At 36.6% G+C, this 18090-nt stretch overlaps 1 protein-coding gene across 1 annotated transcript in view; it reads right to left on the bottom strand.

Annotated features, from left to right (window-relative positions):
* LOC128861734 (ankyrin-3) overlaps positions 1 to 17077 on the bottom strand; it is a 55924-nt gene extending 38847 nt beyond the window's left edge. Inside the window, exon 1 of the mRNA XM_054100100.1 lies at positions 16235 to 17077. Coding sequence (XP_053956075.1) covers positions 16235 to 16555 — 321 coding nt within the window. The 5' untranslated portion in view covers positions 16556 to 17077. The remainder of the gene's footprint in view (positions 1 to 16234) is intronic.
* Positions 17078 to 18090: the final 1013 nt, after the last annotated feature.

Here is an 18090-nt window from a genome sequence, read left to right as displayed (position 1 = left end):
TCACGATCGTGACTGATGTTAACTTTTTGTAAACCAAGTGGCGTACATACAAAATAAGATAAATAAGTAAATGCTATAATTTCTTTTTTTTTAACAGATAATATAATATATAAATATTCAATACGGGCATAACACAACTTTTGCAGAACCTGATCAAATGATGAAGAGGCGTCACTAATAACCTCTTTTATGAGTATCTTCACTTGGGCAGGTAACTTAAATGGAAAATCGCCACAATGTAGACTGAGAGATTCTGAATGTGTGCAATCGAAGCACTAACGGCTGGGATATTTTTGATACTTCGACCAGCACAAGAACGTTCAATAGTGGATATGTTGAAAAGAATTTATCCACTATAGCGTCACAGCCTGTCTATGATGATGGGCCTTTGTGTAAATACAAAATTTTTGTACCCAATTTTCCTAGAAATTCGACTATGGAAGTAAGTGGATAAGCAACTAAAGAGAGTACGAAGGATAACTCCAAGCGGAATTAAAAGGTTCATCAACTGAAAGTATTATTGAAACACACTTAAGTTAAATTATATTGACTATATTTTCCGAGCGAAGAAAACAATGATTTCATCGAAGGAAAGTCTGCCTCTTCTTGACCGAGAAATATTCGGGAAAATAGTGGTCGCAAAGTTTCGGATGCACGTGTGTATTGTGAAAAGCAAAGAGGGCGACCGCGGATGGTTAGACGACGTTGGGAACGATCTAAGTAGCTTAAGCAAGCAGTAAACTACCGTAGTATGTCTATGGACCGAGATGCATGGAGAAAAATTGTGGAGGAAGCTTAAGCTCACACTGAACCGTACTGCCATGCGTGATGATGATGAGGAGTGCCAGTAAATGCAAATTCACGAAGACTTTCCAGTCAACAGGTACGAGTATAGCCTAAATTAGTCAGGGTAGTCTCTAAAACCTGGCCTAAACTCTATGATGGTTCGAATCATCTTAATACCTCCTCTGCTCTTTGCAGATGGTTTGAGTATTCTCAGCGCTCATTTAATTACTATCAGGTAATTTTAATTGAGGCTCTAAAGTTTTAAATTACTTGAAAAACCTTTCCATCAGTAAAATTGCTCTATAGAGTTTTTCGAAGTATCTTCTATTGTAGTAAAAGAAATGTGCAATAATTTAAACTTTTGATTTTCGAAATGGAAATCAATAGTCGCTCCTAAAACAGCAAACACTGCAGTAATCTGGTTTTGTTGTTTGCTTGTTTGTTGTAATCAAGTAACCTGCATCTTTAACCCCCTAATGCACGTGGATGCCAAAGAGCATGAATTAATTAACCTTTAAAGCTAATTATTTTGATATTTATCTCATTTCTATACCACTTGACTTTGGTAACCTTTAATTACATATATTTCTACCAACGAAACAAGACCAATTTAAATTGATTATGATGGAAGATGACGACGTTACTGTCAGTAGAGCAGAAGTCATTGAAAACACAAGGACATTTTTTTAAATGCTTCACACTTTGTGCAACAACTTAATTATTACAAGTAAATTATAAAAATAATTATTCTGTAGCATCAATAAAATGTAATTCTATATATTTCATATTAAAAAATAAAAAATAAAAAACAAATTAAGGAGGCAGCTCCTCCAGCACGTTCAAATTTTTCATTTTTTTGCTTTAAAAAATCATTAAAAATCTAAAGAATATTTTTTCAATGTTTAAGCTTAATAAAAAGGCCTTATGAAGTTAATGAAGTGATGAGCATCGAACGAAAGATGAGTAAAAACGAAAGCTTTAATCGCGTTTTTTAACGGATTTTAACGGGTTTGCCAACGTGAGACTGAGCGTTGTCATGCTATAGAATCACTTGTTCATGCCTCTCTGTGTATTGCGGCCGCTTCTCGCGCAGTCCTCGGCTCAATCGCATCAATTGAAGTCGATACCGATCCCCAGTGATGGTTTTGCTTGGTTTCAACAGTTCATAATAAATAACACCAACTTGGTCCCACCAAATATTATACATAGCATAACCTTCGCAGCGTAAATATTCGGCCGAGGCGACGACGTAGAAGCATAACCGGGCAGTCTTCATTACTTTCTTTTCTTTGGATTGCTGTCATGAACCCATTTTTCAACACCCGTCACGGTGCGATGAAGAAAACCCTTCCTTTTTGTTCACCCTAAATGATAGAAAACAATTTTTTTAGTAGCGATCGCCTCTCAACGGCAATGGCAAACCTCCGTGAGTGCCATGAAAAAGCTTCTCTTAAAAACGTCGTTCAGAAGCTGTAAGTCCCTCCATTTGTAGAAAAACATCAAGACGCACTACCAAGATCTCTAACAAACATTTAACAAAGGGGTAAGCGCCAATTATTATTAATATTATTATTATGAGATTTACAACTAACACTGGTTTGAACCTTGAATGTCTGTTTACTTATTGTCAATTAAGTCCATTTTATTTTCGTCCATTTATAGAGACAAGGTATGTATATTAACATTTTTTTCAGGCATACATCCTATACACTCCCATATGCAAATTTAGTTGTATTTTCGAAATGCAAGAAATGTCACGAAATACAAAACCGAAACCGGAACCACCACCACAATCACAACGTGTGAAACTCATCTAGTGTGCACAACATAACGTTTCATTCGCAATGCAGTCAGAATGACATTTGCGGCTTCACCCCAATCAACACGACATTCGGTAGTGTGGCAAGCGACATGCGACCCCTCACACAGACGGTCTTTATGAGCAGTGCATAACAGCCTTTAAATCATGCTATTGTTGTTGGCAAACTAAACGTAGCACAAATACTTAGCCAATTACAATCATATACGCGTACACATACTATGAAAAGGACATCAAATTATATGGAAAGTGCAGCAAAATGCACTAACTTTGTAAATACAAAGGAGCTGAGCTCAGCGAAAATTACCATATCCATATTATTCTTATTTCGTGCCATTTGCACATGAATAAAAATGTAAAAAAAGATAACCATGAATTGCTCGCCACCCTATTCACGTGCTAAGCGCGTAAGGGTGGATTTTGGCTTTTTCCAATTAATTAAATAAAATAAATAAAGTTTCTGGGGTAAACGTTCGTGTCCTTTGTGCTCTTGAGGTCAGTAAAGTCAAATATTTGGATTTTTATTTTAATTAAACTGGTATTGTTTTCACATTAATACGCAGTAGAGTTATTTCCCAAAAGAGTGCGATAATATTTTAGTACATTAGTCTGTTTTTTTTTCTCAGACTAAAACTTAGGGAATTATCAAATAAAAGAATTAATCTCGTAAATGAGAGTAATGGGAGAGTAGCTATGAAAATAGTAGGATGCTGAAAAAACCGCTTAATAAATAAATCTGGTTTGTCTTAACTAATTGATATGAATTGAATAAATATTCGGGGGAGCTACTTTCAACTTTTGTGGATTTAAGCACTAGTGCAAATGAGCTGCAATCGATTCGATTAGTGCAACTCTCGCTATTGCTAATTCTAGATTTGTCAAATGTTAAAAATTTAACATAATTTGTCCCTGCAAAAGCAAATTTCAAAATTGAAACATTAATTCAACTTTTAGATTTTCAAATGCACAAACATCTGCACGATATTTGAATGACATATTTTATTTGACTTATTAAAAAAAATCGACAATATTAGCACATCCATCCTCAAATTATATTTATTTCACTAATCGTTTCCCTGCTGTATGATCAAGAGAGGAAACACGTATTGCAAATTCGCTAAGGGTATGTACGGCTGGTTCAATAAAGAACTCGGACATACATAACATGCAGCTTCAAATTCAAAATTTTTTTAAGAAATGCAAGTTAAATATTTTTATTTTTATATTTTCCGCTTGGATATTCTAATAGGATTCTAAAAATATCATAGTAATAGTAATTTACAAATCCACCACCTCCATCTTATAAAAAATGTATAATGCAGCATTCGCAAAATTGGTGTCAAAAAAGAAGTCGGACATCTGTCACTATTGCGATTAGTTGGCACTTTAAAACGAAGAATCCCACAATCAATTTTCTCTCGGTAGAACAGTGCAAAGAAAGAACCAAATGTAATAAATTTAAGTAAAATTTCAATCGTGTTTTGTTGAATAAAAGTTCAAATTATAAACATGGGTAGACAGCGGGGAAAAATCTCAATTGAAGGCAGAAATTTAATTACACTGATCAACAAAAAAAAACTTTCGGAAAATATCTTGGAAACCAACACTTGTTTTAAGACAAGTAAGACATGCTGATTACAAATATAGAAACCGTTTGTCTCTATGACCCACCGTTGTTGAGATATTTGGCATTGACCATTTATATATGTTTGATATTGTATCAAAGCAAACAACTCGCAGGCAAGTCACAGTAGAGCATATATCGCTGAATAGAGTACTACTTAACATAAATACACATAGTTTAAGATACAATACACTTGTAAAATACATAGGTATAACGTAAAGTTCCTTAAATTAAAAGTTAGTTTGGTTTGAATTTCTTGGCTGTAAACTTGCGTTTGTGCTGACAATTTGGCATGTTGCGCTGAAGCATCCAGCAATAGTCGGCTAACATTGCTGTTATTTTTAGCCTTCCTTATCCAACCCCGTAAGTTGCATGCACATGTCAAACAAATGAACTGTGCATAGCAAATATGTTATTAACTTAGTAAACTAAACTCTATTTTCTTATTCATTCGTAACAATAAGGGATTAAAAAATGTATGTTTATGTTAATATCTTAAAAACCTGACGTGATAGAGAAAAACGGTTTTCAGATTTGTAATCAGCATGCTTTAGAAAATGTAATCATCAAACAAGATATTTTTGGGTTGTTATTCAGTGTTATTAGTCATCATGAAAAGGGTAAAACCGTTCGGAAAATCGCAAAAATAGTGGAGAGACCCCGTTCGACTGTATACGATGTGATAAAACGTTTCATAGAAACAAAATCTGTAGAAAATGAAAATAAATCGAAACGACCAAAACTGTTTTCGGATGCAGTTGAACGGTGGGTAGTGCAACGAATCAAGAAAAATCCCAATTCGAGCGCTCCTAAGCTCGCAACAGAAGTCGCCCAACACCTCAATATTAACGTCCGACAGTTAAACATGGCGGTGAGTCGATAATGGTATGAGGTTGTATATCCGCTGCTGGTGCTGAAAATTTGCGCCTCATTACGGACAATATGGACCACAAACAAAACCTAACAATTATGAAAGAAATTTGGTCCAAAGTGCTGAAAAGTTGGAAATTAAGTACAATATCCAATACTACCAAGGCAACGATCCCAAGCATAAGGCACTTGATGTCCGTCTATGGCTTATGTACAACTACCCTAAACTACTTGGAACACCTCCACAATCTCCAGACATCAATGTAATTGAACATCTGTGACCTTATCTTGAAAACCAACTGAAAAAGCTTGTTATTAGAAATAAGAAAGACCTAGAAGATGCTATTAGAGAACGAGTGGGAGAAAATAGATCCTTTAACATGCAAGAAGCTCGTCGAATCCATGCCAAGAAGACTGAATGTTGTGAAAAAAATAAAGGCTTGCCAACTAAATATTAATTAAATTGTTTTTTCTTAAATATTATTCGCCTAACTCTACTTTATATAAACTTTATATAAATGTCCGAGTTCTTTTTGTCATATATTCTGTTAAGTTTTTATGTTTGTATTTTCAATGTACGAATGAGTTGAAGTTTGTTTGTGTTTTTTGTAGTTTCGAAAAATACGCTTGAAGAACGAAAATAAATGTGACACATAAACGCATTAGATTTGCATTTTAATATACATATATTTTTTGTTTTACACCATATCACTTGGGTGTCCGAGTTCTTTATTGAGCCACTGTAGGTAGGTATAGCCAATTAACACACCTACGCCTATTGTGATACCCCCAGGGCGGTTCTCCCTCCTCACTCTACACTGTCCTCATTGAACCAACTTGTGACTGTAATGTATCTAATAATCTTTGTTAGTTTTAAATTGGCTACTTCTGCTAAATTATTCAAAAAATATTTTTCCTAAACACATCGTTCAAAGCATTTTGCATTTTATTTAAGAGGGTATCTCTTATTAGTATTGTAACATCATCTGCGTAGGCCAAGTGTCATCCTATTCTCTAAATCCTCTAACAATTGGTTTATTGCCCGAATCCACAGCAGAGGAGAAAAGACACCGCCCTAAGGGGTACCCCTGCTGGCGGATCTGCAAGTAGTAACTGTTCGATAAATTTCACAAGGTCCTTGGGCCCCCAAAATTCACTGAAAGAATGCCAATTCGAAGCTAGAGTATTTTCCCGGAGAAATTTAGTAAAGGTAGCCGCCGTGCCATTCGGAATTCAGATAGAACGTAAGTTCGAATCTCAGTGAAAGACCAAAATGAAGAAAAAGTTTTTTCTAATAGCGGTCGCCCCCCGCAGGCAATGGAAACCCTCTCAGTGTATTTCTGCCATGAAAAAAATCCTCATAAAAAATATCTGCCGTTCGGAGTCGGTTTGAAACTGTAGGTCCACCATTTGTGGAACAACATCAAGACGCACTCCACAAATAGGAGGAGGAGCTCGACCAAACACCCAAATAAATTGGGCGCGCCAATTATAAAGGGTTTTTCAAAAGGTGTTTATCTGGTGGTATTTTTTAATATAAATAATCGGATGTTTATTTCATTATGAAGAGAAAGGTATGCCGTTAATAGTAGAAAATAACATCTGGCAAATGACCACCACGACCATGCTTACAGTACAATATCCTTGTCATGAAATTTTCCATAACCGAAATTCCATCGGCCCTAGGCTGTTGGCGTAGACCTTCTCTTTCTCGTGGCCCCAAAGAAAAAAGTCACAAGGTGTTATAGGTTTCGTTGCTTGTGTGACACCTAGCGCCGTCTTATTGAAAACAAACCTTGTCCATATATATCCATATATATTATAAACCACATCAATGTCGCCATAAAGTTCGCCGTCTGAAGAAGACATTGTCTAAGTCGTCATTTTGCCGCTTTTAGTGGAGAAATAAAGCCATTTGCATGAAAAAATCAAGGCGTACTTAACAGAGGATTCTCGATCTACATACGTCGATCGATGAATCTTAGTAGCCTAAGCTATGATAGTCTATACCATCGTTTAAAAATCCTAAATTCCTAAAAAAACAAATCATTTCAAAAACAACTAAAAGGTGGGCAACCAGCTGTTTTGAGGGTTTTCCGATTCCCACATGTGAAAATCTTGAATGTTAAAAAACCGCAGTCATGAAAATTCACCCAGACATGAATTCTACACACAGTTTTGCAGCACAGCGTCCACTTTGGTTGTAATATTTTAAAAAGTTATTTAAGCGAAAAGTGATTAATTTCGTACCATGAAGATATGATCGGAGTTTCTGCCACCTCTTTAAGCAGAAAGTGATTGTAATGCCAAAATATTATATAAAACTGCTTCAAGTGAGTTCCTTATTTTTAATTTCTATATTTTCCAAACTGCGTACAGCTGCATAATTCTCAAAACTATTTACTCTGCACGAAATTTTGTCTGAAATTACTGCATTTTATGGAGTACTGTCACGCAAGTGGAGCGGTTGAAACTAAACCATTTCACGAATTTTTCTGCAAAACTTAAACTATGGAAATCGATAACTTACGCTGCACTTATTTAGCATTACATGATGAAAATTTATATTCTGGCGGTATTTTGCGGTGCTACCATATCTTTGTCTTTTTTTTCATATTTAAATTTTCTTTGGCATAAAAAATATGTGCATATAACTAAACTAATACATATTATTATAATGGGCTGTGCCTATAAGGGATTCGGGGTAGTCAGAATTTTCAAAACATTGTTTTTTTTTTCTTTTTAGGTTTTCTTAAAGTAGTAATCCGACAAATACTTTTCGAGTTATTCAACAATTAACCAAGGGCGCTCGGGCGCTCTGGAGCGTTCGAAAGCAAGTAGCTAGCAGCAGTAGCAGATAAAAGTGGCAGATAAGCGCACTAGCGATAACACTCGAGAAGGCAGAATGATACGTAAGCAAAAGCAAATCGATATTTTGAAACATAAAAAACTCGTGCCTGATCAAAGGATTTTGTTTTTCAAAAATTTCTATTTTTTTTTATTTATTAATTGTCGGTTTTTCCCCCGAAAATCTGGAAAATATTTCCTGAGGCCGCCATATTGTTAATTTTGAAAAAAGGCTTCGATCAGGCACAAGGTAGGTTATCTATTAATGAAACTAATTTCTCTTGTCCGATTGATTTTAGATGAATCTCCAAGTACTTGTTGTGGTCACGTGGACTTCTGGAGAAACGGGCTCCACAGAAACAGCGATAACTTTTACAGTTATCAATTCTTTTTTTTTTTTGAAATTTTGCTAGAGTCAAGTCGAAACTCGATGTATTAATGCAATGTTTTTATTTTTGTAAAATAAATCAATTGGCTAGCAAAAAAAATATTGAAAATCATCATTTTTCGGGCCTCTGACTACCCCTAACCCCTATAACTTTAGTCACGACTACGACACCACCTACAGGATCCCACAGACATAAGATATAGATTCACCAGAACTACTTTTTGAAAGTTTGATTGGCAAGTGTACGCAGTAAGTGAAATAAAACTTTAGTTTTGTAATGGGACAATCTGCAATTGGTTAAGGTCAAGTAAGAAAGTTAAGAACCAGTAAGGAAGTGCTAAATTGAGAGTGTTGGCTTGTAACATCAGACGGACGGATAAAGAGTGGCTGTACAAGGCTCTCATCATGCCCGCCCTAACGTATGGTGCAGAAGCGTGGACGATGACAACATCCGATGAAGCGACGCTTGGAGTGTTTGAGAGAAAGATTCTGCGTAAGATTCTCGGACCTTTGCACATTAGCAACGGCGAGTATCGCAGGCGATGGAATCATGAGCTGTAAGAGTTTTACGACGACATAGACATAGCGCACCGAATAAAGATCCAGCGGATCCATGTCATCGGAATGGATACAAACGCCCCGACTCTGAAAGTATTCGACGCGGTACCAGCGGTGGTAGCCGAGGAATAGGAAGACCTCCTCTGTGTTGAAAAGATCAGGTGGAGAAGGACTTGGCTTCACTTGATGTGTCCAACTAGCGCCGATAGCATGAGAATGAAACGATTGACGCCTTTGTTAAGCTCGGCCCAAATCGTGTATGCGGTTATCGCGACAATTAAGGAGAAGAAGATATTTAAAGTGTGAGCGTAGTTTTTGTCCAATCTCAAAAATATTTACGTACAAATGTCGCATCTAAATTCGGTGGGGAGCAATACGTGTACCAAATTTGGGCTAATTTTATTAAATTATTATTGAGATATGTGCCTTTACTCAAAAGTAGGAGTTTCACCGCTCATTTTCAAAATTCTGGTAGAATTTATTTTTTAAACTCATTAATTTACAGATTTTTACTTCACCTAATATCTCTATTATTAGGTTAGGTTAGGTTTTTGTGGCAGTCGGTTTAGAATAGCCAACTCACTGACCTTTTCTTATCTATTTGCGGCCAAATCAGCCTAGTTCTACCGAAAGTATTTTCTTCTCTCCATACCTATTGACCTCCTGGAGAATATTATTTTTTATCCTCAATTTGCAAGTTGCCATAGGAATTCCTATATTGCCTCGGTTTTCAAGAAATGGAAGGTTAGTACCCTTTCTGGCAAGGTCATCGGCCTGGAAATTCCCTTCAATATCTCTATGTCCTTAAACCCATATAAGACTGACGTTTTGCTACGGTGTGTATGTTAAGGTACACAGTTATCTCCTTTATGGCAAAGACTTCTTTCTGCCTGGTGGGCGCTAAAGTAGTCCAGAAGTCGGGCAGATAATTCCAGTCCTAATTTTAAAAAAGCTCCATTTAGTAACCTTTTTAGGTTTTTGGCCGAGCTCCTCCTCCTATTTGTGGCGTGCGTCTTGCTGTTGTTCCACAAATTGAGGAACCTACAATTTTAAGCCGACTCCGAATGGCAGATATTTTTTATGAGGACCTTTTTCATGGCAGAAATATACTCGGAGGTTTGCCATTGCCTGCCGAGGGGCGACCGCTATTAGAAATAGCATTTTGTTGTTTCATGGAGATTCGAACCAACGTATTCCGAATGGTAGTCACGCACCAACCGATTCGGTTACGGCGGCCTCCTTTATTTTCTATCTGGGATCCATCCGTGTAAAAATTTATTTCCGCTCTTCTCTATGGTCTTTGAGTTTGCCACTCTCTTCTTGGCGGGATGTTAATCTTGAAGGACCTGTTGAAGATGGGTTTAGAGAAAGAGTAGTCGATTTCCTGATTATAACTACTCATAGTATGTAGTATAGAAGTGTGGGCAAACCGCCGTGTCTTCCGTAGCGCCATATTTTAAGTCTGAGCGCTGAAGCGGATGTCACTTGTTTTCATACCAGATTTAGAACAGGCAAGCTGATTAGTACTTAAGGCGCCGGTGATGCCTAGAAACGCAGTTCTTTGGACCTTGCTCAGCCGTTTCAAATAACTTGCCTTTTGAACTGATGGCCACGACTCAAGTATTCCAAAAGGAAAATAGGCCGCACTAATGAGGTGAGAAGCCAATGTGCAATACGTATATTGTTATTAGGTCTTGAAGCAACAGTAGGATGAAAATACAAACATGTAAATACACCTGCACTACAAAAATTATTGCATTCCTTTCGAAACTAAAAGTAACACAGGCGCTGAAAAAATGCATACTAGACTTATCCCTATTCTGATTTAATTCGTATTGTATTTTTTTCCTTTTACCATAATATAAGAAAAATATATTATCAAATTTCTATGTCATGTATTCATACAGGATTTTTGTACGCAAAAAAAGACAAAAGTGCAATTTAAATTATTTCCCTCAATAATATTTTCTTTCCAATATTTCAGTTTATTTTTAACTTGAAAATAATCCATATAAACTTTTGAAGACATTTCGGTACTTGGCATCCCGGTGGGTGCAATCAACGCATCGCGTGCAGGTGGCATGGGCGCACCATATCGCGACGCTCGCATAATATCACTACTCCAAGGCACAATTCGGGAGTTCCTGAGTTAAAAACAGAAACGCGAAACAGGGCTAGTTACGAATTTAGCTTTCCCTGCAGGGTATTCGCGTGCCCCTACATACCACAAACTATGCATATTTACAAATTCAGTCATGAGTGTTCACATGTATGAATGTATGTGTTTTATGAAGAAAATATCAAGCCCAAAACAGCGTAAATATGTAAAAGGCAAGTTACATAAATCCTCTCAAATTAATCACAAGCCACTGAGCAATTAAAATAAAATTACTATTTTATGTAGGAAATTGCTATAATTCACTCGCTGACAAGCAATCAGCTTTCATGTAATAATTTCCTATACAATGTTTTTTTTTTGTTTCTTTTTTGGCACACAAAGCTCTTCACTTACACCCAAACTCTGTAGCGATGGAAAACGTTTCTTCAACGACAGCATTTTCTTAACTTTCAATACAGTTAGTCGATTAACTGTTAATCAATAATGTTAATTAATATTGCTTCAAATACATTTACAAACTCTTCGCGTTATAATTTTATTTGACGTGCAAATGATGGCGAAACATTTTGTGCACTGCAAATGAAAATGAAGTCCAATTTGTGAATTTCAAAAAGAGACATGTGGATATACGAGTCTATATGCATACAAGTACATACATATGTGCATTGCTCCACTCGAGCCATTTCCAATTGAGATCACTTGATTCTTGAGCATTTATTTTGTGTCGAGCAGAATTTTCAAAACAACGCCAATCTATTTTTAAAAATCATCACCGCTCAGAGAGCAGAAGTAAAAAATTCGCACATGCTTGTGCTCTCTGATGTTGTTTATGTGGTTTCTGGTTCGTGGATCGTAGACAGCAGTGGTTGGAATGAGAATTTATGATGGCCTAGAGAAATAGCTGCTAACATGGTTTGAGGCGTCATCGACCTATGACACATGCGGCCCAGTATCCCACACTTTACTGCTTGGTACCTAACGAAGTGCAAGTCATTGAAAACTAAAAAAATTTCGGACAAAGCTAGCAAATTTTTTTCTGTTCGACGTATGGCCGTATTCTGTACTGAATTTATTAAGCTGTAATTAGTGGCGCCGTAGCTAAAACGCCATAGCCGTAAACCATAACCATAACCGCAACATTACAGCATTCGTCGATTAGTCATGTCGTAACCATAAACAGCAGATATTGAAGTAGAATTACCGACATCATTTGCATTTTATCATAAAAACATGTATGTATAATCTTCCATTAGTCAATAAATTATTCTTCGTTCATTTCTAATATTCAATTTTTTTATCGCAAATAAAAAAAAATTGTAATATTTCACAGCTGCTTAGAGTTACGGTTATGGTGCGGAACCTATAACCGTTTACAGTGATGCCCACATATTTGATCAGAACAGCTGATTGCTATGATTACGGTTATGGCTAAAATACGGCACCACTAATTGCAGCTTTATGCCGATAAACACATTTTAATTATCATTTCAAACGAAAGTCCGGGCCAATATATTTAAAGATTAGTTGATGTTAGATCTTATAGATCTGTAGTTAGGTCTTAAGTGAAGTAAAGTAAAACGAGATTGTGGCTGCCATGGCAAAAGTACGCAACTTACGAACTTTAATGCAGCTCAAAATGAACGTCAAATGTGACACAAAAATCACCCGGCAAAACTTAAATTGGCTTGAAATACGGTGTCTGTTACATGCCAAGGAAGCAAGGAGCAAATATGCAACTTACTGGTCCTGAGCCTTTCTGTGGACTGACAAAAGGCCACATTAATGAATTCCTTAGGAAATGGGAGGAAAGAAAACTTGCCGCACACTGGCTAAACTGTGCCGGTCAGCGGCAAGCCAAACTATTCCTAAGTCCCAACAAAGGAATATCTGACAAACTTCTCTCACTAAACAGAGTAGATCTGCGTCTTTTAACCGGATACCTTACAGGTCACTGCAGCCTGAGGTACCATCTAAACAATATTGGTCTATCCGAGACCAATGTCAGCCGCTTTTGCGAAATGGACATAGAAAGCTCAGAACATGTGCTTTGTGAATGTCCTGCGTTGGGCAGACAAAGACTTCACCACCTTGGTGGTATCGTAGTATCTCCATGCAATCTTTGGAACAACAAACCCAAAACTGTGCTAAAATTTCTAAAAAGCCTAAAACTCTAGGGTTACAAAATAGGCCTTTCACAATAGATCAGCTCTGGTCGCAGTGCGTAATGGCCTTCTAATAATAATAATACATGCCACACTGTCTACCAAATAATCTACATCACTCTAATCCCTTGAACAGAATTGTAGCGAACAACGGGTGAAGGGTTGAAGGGTATTGTTTTCCAATGAGTTGACACTGGTACCCGCTGTAAAAATTTAAACACACATAAACGAAAACACGAATTGAATAAAATGTTTCTTAACTTTAATAAAAATGGGAAATGCGAGGAAGGGGACTGAATTGGCTTGAGACCTCCTCCGCCATCACCATCTCCTTGACTGTTGTTAAATTGGGAACTGCGCAACTTATTTCTCAGAAAAGGACAGACAAGATGGAGCTCCATTGCTTCATGTGTAATTTCGGAAACTCTTTGGCCCGAATACAATAAATGGAGAACTCACAAAGTCCTGGGAACTCCACGCAAATTTCCAAATTCGTAGCTGTGTTTACCGGTCATTGGACTATCGGTACACACGCGGAAAATCTAGGTTTACCATTTAACCCCCATTGCAGAAGCTATAGGGACCATTCAGAAAAGGAGACTGTAAAGCATTTTCTCTGTAAAAGTCCGGGATTGGCATTTGACTATTAAGGTTACTAGGTGGTCCTTCTTCGACAGCCTATGGCAGTGCGCCAACCTTAATCCCATCAAACAGCTCTGCCTCGCTGTAGATATCTGCCTATTGGAAGTCTCATAATGGTATCAAAACGACGCTTTAGTGCTATTTGGGGAGTATCAGGGTGGTACTTCAACCACCTACCTTAATAAAAATAATAAAATAATAAAAGGTCTTTCAGTTGCGCTATAGCAGCAATATTCTCAACAGAACGTCCATTTTTCAGTCTGCCAGTCCGTTTATATTTTCGGCAGAACCAGTTGCTTGAAATATTTTCACCAACCTTTGAATTTTCGACTCATTCGGATGATAATTTTTACCAAAAAAATCAGGAATTTTGCGATATGTTACGGTTAGAAGACCAATTTCAAATAAGTTTCATTTATTTTAACGCGTGCTTCTATCGTGGAAGTTTCCATGGGTAAAATTGTACATCTGTATACTCGAGCATTTAAATGCACAGAATTGCAGTGGGGACCGATTTCTTGCTGTCGGTTATTTTTACGGCGGCAAAATAATTACATTGAATTCTATTTGATTACAATTTGTTTGCTTACAATTTGCACAAGAGAACCCAACAAATATAAATAGTTTAGAAAGAAGTTGTTTTTGTAAGAATGAGCTTCAACGTGTTGCTTCACCATTATGACAAACGAAAACATTTCACTACGAAATTTATGCATTCACACAAAATTTCAGCTGAAAACCTTCCAGTCGCAATAGTGTTTTCCGTCCCCATCGCAATTTAAACGACCGAATTATCCGACGGAAGTGGATCAGCTGAGCACCACCCGTCAACCCGTTAACCACTGTCCCGCTACAAAGAGATGTATGTGAATGTAAAATATTGATCTCATGCGTAGTAGGTCAACAATACCTAGCGAAATTAGATTAAATTGGGAGGTGCGAGCTAGTTATTTCAGTGACATGAGCGATATCGAACAAATAATGATAATATTTGCTTTATTAGCGAAAAAGCAGTGTTGCCAACTTTTAAATTTCAAAAACCATCTAAACTTGGAAAACTGCAATAAAAGCAATAAATTTTTGATTCAAAGAATACTATTTTCATGGTAGTTTGTACTTAATAAAAGTAAAAAAGTGATATATAATGTCTCATATAATTCAAGAACACAAAATTTATTTATTCATAATGATTTTTGAAAAAAACATTCGTCTCTATATATTTAAAATGCAGAAAAAATCCATAAACAGGGCACTAGGCACTAAACCATTTTAATTTTTGTCGTTATAATTCGCAAAAAGCACTAAGTCTAGTGCTTAAAGCACCAAGTTGGCAAGTATGGAAGAAAGCGATTGGTTTCATTTTACTTATTAATTAATTAATTAATATTTTTAATATTAATTAAATTTTTTTAATTCATTAATATTCTCTAACTCGTATTTGAACTACCGCTTATGTAGGTACTTATCCATACATAGATAATAAATACAAGGAATTAACAAAATGCATATCAATTACTAAAAATCGATTGTGTTTTAAAAAAATACGTTCTTTGAATATCCGGTCTGACCACCCTAATGCTAACAATTGTACAAATACGCTCATACCCTTTAATGCAAATACAGTATTCAGTTGTGTAGCGGTCAAAGTGACGGCAACGTTAAAACTCAAAGTTTTCGATTTCTTCTGCGCAGCATCTCCAGTTAAAAATTACGTCATCTTTAGTACGCAAAACCTATATATGTGTATGTATGTATACAAACCCATATGTAATACCTATGTATGCAGGTATACGTGCATATATCTTCATCCTTAACACCATTTTTTGTACTAAATATGCCATAACAACCATGTGATCACCATTCAATTTGTCTCGGGTTCGAGGCTCACTGTAGGTATGAAACCTCACATGATAGAAAGAATATTTTCCAACAGCGGCCACCCCTTGCTTGAAATAAAAACCATCCGCCATACGATGGTGGCATAAAATTATGCAAATACTTCCTTCCATTTTTAGAACGACATCAAGACGCACACCCCAAATTAGAGCATATCCTCGAGCACATAACACCGAATGTATTCGAAAATTTTGTCATGTAGGAATGTATATACATACATATGACATACATATGTATATGTGTGTGTAAAAATGGTAGATACATGCATCAGAAGCGTGTTGCGTGGAACTGATTAACTCTTATTAAGTCATCTAAGTACGATATTCTATTTACCAAATTTTCCCAAAAAACCAAGACCCCACATAAAGTGATTCATGGTATATATTGTATGTATGTATGTACTCGTACTTTAACGATACCACTAAGTGCCCTTTTTGTGCCTTATACATAAGTGAGTATGTATTTATAAATACATATATGTATGTATGTGTGTACATGCGTTTAGGATCTAGGCTATACTTACTGAACCATGATGTCCAAAGTGCTCATGTTTGGCTCCATGCTTGCCAATGTGACGATGGTGTAATGGGGCGCCACTTTGTGGCGACGACAATTGCGACGGTGGACTATGGTGATGGTTGTGATAATGTTGTTCCTGATGTTGCTGCTGATGGTGCAAATGTGGATGATGGTTGTACGTTGTGGGCGGCGATGGCATATTATGCCCGCTATGTGGCAAATGTGATGAATGTTGTATGCCGACTTGATGGCCATGATGGTGCGGTACATGACCCTGCGAAGCCTCCAGCAAAGTTGGTTGTATGTGTGTAACGAATTGTGCCATTTTTGAGTATTTTATAAGTATATATATGTATATATACCCGTATATATGTATTAGAGTATTAAATTAATAAGTTATTTCTAAGAGCTCTTATTTTCATAACACCCACTAAATATTTGTATTTGGCTTTTTAACCAATTTTCAACACTTTTTGCCCTTAAACGTATATATAATATGTTCGTTTACGCCAAGAGGCTTCACAAAATTTAACTTTATTCCTTTGCCTAGAGGGCGTTGCGTATTTGAAATTTCACCACTTGAAAACTACAATTTTTAGTATTGTTCAATATTATCATGATTTTTTTTTTCTTTCCCAATTTTTCAACACACCAAACCAAACTCACATCTCCTAGCCAAACATATTTTTCTCACGTTTTGCAATTCTTTAAATTTTCACTACTTTCAAATTGATTAGATAACTTTTGCTCCAAAAATTTTTCACACTTTGTGGGTATACTAAAACTTGCAGTGAAAAATTTGTATGTGTGATAATTTAGTCAATTGTAAGTATGAATTCGCGCTTTCGCCCGCCAGAACAACCTTTTACCAGGAACATGGACAAACAACTGATAGCTCTTTCGTAGAATTCTCAGGCTTTAGCCTTTGCCTTTTGGCATTGCAGCATTTTCCACATAAGACTTCGCATCACTTCGGTATCTACCGTATACCGTGCGAATTTGTACGACAACGGCCTGTTCCGTCGTTAGTATTGGTGTTAACAGGGCCAACCACCTCGCCGCCGACACTATAGTAAATGCTGAGCTGTTCACAATAACAACAGCATGAAGCAAACGCGTATGTAGTGGAAGAAGCCATATTTTAATAAACACCATTACACTACTAGGATGTTTGTATTTGATGTTTTGTCGTTAGTTTTGTATTTGTAGTACAGCTCCTTTTTGGCGGGGTGAGCATATTAGGGTATTGCTGTGATGCTCCACTGAATGTACGCAAAACATTGGAGGTGTCAGGCACTTATATATGTATGTTGTAGTGCTTTTGTTTTGGTTCTTGCTGGCTTTGTGCCAGCGTTAATATCCTTACTTTCATTATATTGAGACGCACTTGACAAGAAAAATGTACGCTGTACTCTACCTTCAGCATTACAACTAATGAGAAATGATGCATTGCTTGTTGTAAAACAATTGGCTCACTAACTTTCTACTACCTCTTAAAAGAGAGCACTTACATTTGAGCTGATGAGATCCTCTCTTACTTATTATGATGCACATTGAACGTCCGTTTCTTAATAGTCGAAGCTTCTCTGCACAAAACTGGTTCATATAGGTACATTAAATTCGTTGGGTGCGATAAATCGCTTTGAAACTTTGCACCACAAAAGAGTCGGTTAGATTGAAATGGAAGGGATAGTCTCGTATTGACTGAATGCGTCGATAGTATTATCAGAAACAACTACTATCGTTGAACCGAAATATCATTACTCGGACTCCAAGCTTCATAAAGGGTGATCAATTTAGTGCTATCGGATTTTAAATTACAATAAAATAACCAAAATTCAAACTGATTTGGCAATCTTC

The sequence above is a fragment of the Anastrepha ludens genome, chromosome 4 (genome assembly GCF_028408465.1).
Source record: "Anastrepha ludens isolate Willacy chromosome 4, idAnaLude1.1, whole genome shotgun sequence".
Classification (NCBI taxonomy): domain Eukaryota; kingdom Metazoa; phylum Arthropoda; class Insecta; order Diptera; family Tephritidae; genus Anastrepha; species Anastrepha ludens.
The sequence above is the reverse complement of the archived record's forward strand: the minus strand, read 5'-3'. Positions and strand labels throughout refer to the sequence as shown.